This window comes from Myotis lucifugus, unplaced genomic scaffold (assembly GCF_000147115.1).
Source record: "Myotis lucifugus unplaced genomic scaffold, Myoluc2.0 scaffold_9931, whole genome shotgun sequence".
Lineage (NCBI taxonomy): Eukaryota > Metazoa > Chordata > Mammalia > Chiroptera > Vespertilionidae > Myotis > Myotis lucifugus.
The window spans coordinates 594-6,048 of NW_005880979.1; the positions used below are offsets into that span (position 1 = coordinate 594).

Genomic DNA, 5,455 nt, shown 5'->3' on the forward strand with positions numbered 1-5,455 from the left:
TCCTGTTTGGGGTCCCGGGTACCCGTCTCTGCAGGGCTGCCCCAGGCAGAGGGGGCGAGTCAGCTCCGGGCTCTCAGAAGGCTGGGCTGGAGCCAGCAGTCGAGGGGACGGGGAGGAACTTTCTAGCAGTCAGCCCTGCCTCGTGGGAAGGAGGGCTCCTCACCAGCAAGGCGGGCCGAGGACGGGGTGATGGGAAGGGGGCTTGAGGATGAACTGGGTCCTTAGCGGTCCCCAGGGCCCCGCGGGGTCTCAGGCGGAGCCCCTCCGAGGCGGGCCCAGCCGGTGAGGGGGTCCTGGGCTTCCTCCGATGCGGTCGGGTCCCTCCCAGGGTTCAGAGCCATCACAGCCTCTGACCGCGCCCGGCTGGGCCCCCTGCACGCGGCCCCAGTGACCTGCCTGCAGGTGAGTCAGTGCAGGAGGGACAGAGACAGGGCCTCGGTCACCTGGGCTTTCCCGGGGTCCATGCTACCCACCCACCGGCTCTGCCCTCCCTGCCCCCCTGCTGCTCCCACCCCAGCTCACAAAGGTGGCCCTGCTCAGCCACACGGAGTCCGTACCAGCTGGTGAGTGACAGTGCTCTGTCCTGGCCCTGCCTCCCCCTGCACCCACACCCTCCGAAGCCGGGCTCCTCACAGCACGGTGCACCCTGCCCAGGGAGAGGGGCGCCGTGAGGGTAACCCCATCCCTCTCACACGCGCACACATGCGCAGTGCTCCTCATTGGAGGCAGGGACTGGGCTCCCAGAGCGGCCATGGATGCTGGCCGCCGAGCCCAGCAGTCCAGACCCTGGGGCAGCCTCCTGGCCCTCGGCTGTCATCCCCTGAAACCGGACACAAATGGGTCCAGGCCGCCTGTCACTCCTGGAGCCACTGAAGCAGAGACAGGGCTGAATCGCATAGGAGTGTCTATTCCAATCCTGCCGGCAGGATGGGGAGCATCGGGTCAAGCCATTTGGCAGCTCTGGGCTCCAGTCCCTTCAGCTGGGACATGGGCATGAGGCCCGGCTTCACGGGACTGGGAGGGCGGCTGGGAAGCCCTGTGCTCGGGGCCGGGCCCTGGAAAGGCCCCTGACACGCACTGGCCACCCTCGCCTCCTCCCTGGGACCATGAGGAGTTGGGTGCTGAGGGAGCCCTGGGGGTACCCCCCCCCCTCTCCTGACCTCTCTGTCTGGGTCTGGGCCTCTCTCTGCCCTGAACACACCAGCACCTCTGCTGGCCGCGCATCCGTGTGTCCAGAGCAGCTCCGGTCCAGGTGTCTCGGGGCAAAGCCTCTGAGCCGGTGGCCTGAGGACTTTGATCAGTGTCTGTGGGCGGTTTCTTCTCGGCTCCTCAGAGTGGGACCTGGGTCTGCTCCCTGCCCCCTGCCCGCCTCCCATGGAGCTGGGCCCACAGGCGGGCCTCCCCCGCCCCAGGCTGCCTGTTTCCGTCCACCTCCCGGGACAGCGTGTTCCTGGCACAAGCACCTCCTGTGCACCAGGCTCCATGCTGGGCCTGGGCCGTGGGGAGGGGCCACCCGGCCACGCCAGCCTGTGCTGCAGGTGGACAGGACGCTGCCCACCCACAGGACTCGCTTCCTAGTGCTTGTTGTGCCCCACAAACTGCCCCCCCTTTTCCACAGAGTGACCGAGGCCCCAGCAGCTCATGGCCACTCCGCCTCTTCTCCATCGACGGATGGACAACCATCCACAGGACACCCAGGGCCCGTGTGTGTGTTAAGTCGGACCTCATTCTTACAAAGGTTGCAGATCAACGTCCGGACTTGCATTGGGGGACTGAGGCCCAGGGGGACAGTGACTTCTCTCAAGCAGAGGCCTCTGCGGGCCCCAGGGAGCCGCGAGTCCAGCTCTCCACTCTGGGTCTCGGGTTCTGGGGGAAACGCTCTGGGGAGATGCTGACCCACTAGGAGCCCGTGAGGCAGCCCGGATGGAGCCGGAGCTGGGGGCAGGGAGGGGCAGGTTCTGTCTGCTGCCGGGTCTGGGGGCCGCCAGCCGCTCCTTCTCCTCCTGTTTCCCAGGCGCCTGGGCCTGTGGCTCACTGACCCCATGTGTAAACCCAGCGAACTTTGCCACAGAAACCTTTCCCAGGTAGTCATGCAGGTAGAGAGAAGGACAGAGCACAATAGAGAGGAAGGGGAGAGGGAGAGATAGAAATATCAATGATGAGAGAGAATCACTGATTGGCTACCTCCTGTGCGCCCCCTACTGGGGATCGAGCCTGCAACCTGGGCATGTGCCCTTGACCAGAATTGAACCTGGGACCCTTCAGTCTGCAGGCCAACACTCTATCCACTGAGCCAAACCGGCTAGGGCTAAACTGCCTTTGTCTTTCATGATCTTAACTTTTTTCAAGTGCCCTGGCCTGGGTGTTAAGGTGGTTAGAGCGTTGGCCCTCACACTGAAGGGTCGTGGATTAGATTCCCAGGTAGGTGGATTGCGGGTTCGATCCCTGGCCCCAGTCAGGGCACTTGCAGGAGGCAACCAATCCATGTGTCTCTCTCACATTGATGTTTCTCTCCCTTTCTTGCTCTCTCTCTTCCTCTCTCCCCCTCTCCCTTCACCTCTTTCTTAAAATTAATGGAAAAAATATCCTCAGGTGAGGATTAACCAAAAAGAAAAGAAAAGGGTACAGGCAAGTTATTTAGTAGAATGTCCCTTAACCGTATTTAATCCCTAAATTATGTTTCCTCATAATTTCTCTCAAGTTATGCATCTTCGCCCAGAATTCTACAGAAGTGATGTGCATTGGTTTCCTGTTGCCATTAGAACACATGACCACACACTAAGTGGCTAAGAAAACCACAGGTTTCCTGGGTCGCAGTCTGCAGTGGGTTCACTGGGTCACAGTCACAGTGTCCGCGGGGCCGCCTTCCTTCTGGAGCGTTAGGGAGAACCCCCTCCCTGCCTTTAGAGGCGCCCACATTCCTTGGCTCGTGGCCCCTTCCTCATCTTCAAAGTCAGCTCTGCGGGATCTTTAGACACCTTTGCCTCCCTCTCTACGTGTGAGTTAGAAGTACAATTACATGCCCCCCGCCCAGGTAATCGAGAATAACCTCCCTATTTTTAAGATCCTTAATTTAATCACATCTGCAAAGATCTTTGACACATAAGATAACATGTTCCCAGATTCTGTGTTAGGATGGGGACATCTTTGGAGGATCATTCAGTCTTTCACATACATGTCCTCCTTAGGGGATCATATCTGGAGGCATGTGATGTCCGTCTGTCCCATGATTGTGACTATATAAATGTGACACTTGTTATGGTTGTATTTGCAAGGTTAACCCACTGTAACCTACTTTTTACTTTTGTAATTAATAGTCAATGTGAGGGCGATACTCTGAAACCAGGTCAATATCCTGTACCTGGCCTCTATTGATGATTATTGGCTAACGCCTTTATTATCGAGAATCTTGCAAAGGGATTGTCCATTCTCTACAGTGATCACTAAGCGCTTAACATAAGGGAGAGCTTTGCCTTCTCCTCCTTGTATTTATTCCTTCATCTCATTTATTGACTCACAGACTCCTCTGGTGCATGGGGGACGCTCAATCCACTGAGCCTTGCCGGCCGGGCTAGACTCTGATTCCATGAACAATCTGTTATTCAAATGATGTGTTTTGGTGCCCACACTGTCCCAGAGTTAGCCAAGCTGGCTCCTGAGTCCTTTGGACACGTCCCCGTCATTCCTTCAGCACTTGCTTCCTGCCGTCCCATGTTCCAGGCTCACCTTGTGCTTGTCCTGCTCGGCCCGGCAATCAGTCATTCCCCCAGAGTCTTCCCCTGTTTGCGTGGAATGGTGTTTAGAAACCAAGGTCTTGGTGCTGGGTGTGCTCACTCCTTTTGGGCTTCTAGGCCCTGTCAGAGGACAGCGCTTCGGGATATCAGTAAAACTCAATAGGCTGCTTAGTGGATAAGGAAGAGGTTCCTCAAAACCTCCCCTACTATCTGAAGCTTGGACAGAGATGGATATCACAGGACACGTTCAGCAAAGACTCTGGAATCACAAGAGGCGCCGGATTCCACGACTGCGCTTCATGTGTCGGCATCAAAAAGGTAGTGAGGGTCATGAGCTCCTGGGGCGGGCACCTCACCTTTGGACACTGCCTTCCTGTTACTCTATTTCATTGACCCTCATAAAAGTGTTCAGAAGGCCAAACTTCTACCCGGAGGCCTGGAGGAATTTATGGAAAGGGACTCTTCTCTTCTCTTGCGGAGGGCACGGCAAGCAGGCAGTGTCGCATCTAAGATTCCTGGCCCCTCCCAGGAACATGATGGGCCTGAAGGTAACCAGTGTTCCCTCCACCATTTCCAAGTCAGTTTCCATCAGCGGGGCTGGGATCACGGGATCATTGCTCCCAATCGCTATGCCCCAAACTACTGTAAGGGTGCCTGCCCTCGGGCACTACACTATGGTCTCAATTCTCCCAATCACGCCATCATCCAGAACCTTGTCAATGAGCTGGTGGACCAGAGTGTCCCTCAGCCCTCATGTGTCCCTTATAAGTGTGCTCCCATTAGCATCCTTATGGCTGAGGCTAATGGGAATATCTTGTACAAGGAGTATGAGGGTATGATTGCCCAGGCCTGCACATGTAGGTGATAGCACAGATACAGGTAGCTCAAGTTTCCCAAGAAATTGGAGTAGGGTTTAAAATAAAGAGACAAATGTTGCCGAAACCGGTTTGGCTCAGTGGATAGAGCGTCGGCTTGCGGACTGAAGGGTCCCAGGTTCGATTCCAGTCAAGGGCATGTACCTTGGTTGTGGGCACATCCCCAGTGGGAGATGTGCAGGAGGCAGCTGATTGATGTTTCTCTCTCATCAATGTTTCTAACTCTCTATCTCTCTCCCTTCCTCTCTGTAAAAAATCAATAAAATATATTTTAGGAAAAAAAAAGAAAAAAATAAATAAATAAAATAAAATAAAGAGACAAATGTCAATGTTAAAGCTACAGTGATGCTCTAGCTAAAAAATAAAAAATAATAAAAAATAAAAAATAAAATAAAAAAATAAAATAAAAAAATAAAAAATAAAATAAAATAATAAAAAAATAAAAAAACTCAATAAGAGTAACTGACACACAGCAACAGCTGTTTCTCTCTTTGTCCATCTATAACCGCAAGGAAGTGGGGAGCAGACGCGTCATTCCTCGAGAACAAACCTGGGAGGTTATGGACAACAGCCACCGGACGTCAGCAGGAATGTCGGGAAGCCACAGCACCAGTCTGCAGGAATAAAAGCAGACAGACAGACAGACAGACAGACACATGCGCGCACACACACACACACACACACACACACACAGTGTCAGCAGGAAGATGAGCCAAACGAAGAGAACCAAACAAAAGCTGAACGAAAGGCAGCCAGCTTTACAACAAGGCCCCTTGTGCCACTAAACTGTGGGGCTCACGTCTAATCCCAATCGGATAAATCCTCAGAAGGTGGATTCGGACAACC

At 54.6% G+C, this 5,455-nt stretch overlaps 1 protein-coding gene across 1 annotated transcript; it reads left to right on the plus strand.

The window, feature by feature from the left end:
* Nucleotides 1–328: 328 nt before the first annotated feature.
* On the plus strand, nt 329–4,713 carry LOC102423385 (bone morphogenetic protein 15-like; the record flags this gene model as incomplete). The annotated part of the gene is given in 4 exon segments (XM_023749457.1): nt 329–402; nt 518–563; nt 3,915–4,072; nt 4,075–4,713. Coding segments are annotated over 4 exon segments (803 nt in total), but the record flags the coding sequence as incomplete, so codon positions are not given.
* Between the last annotated feature and the right edge of the window lie 742 nt (nt 4,714–5,455).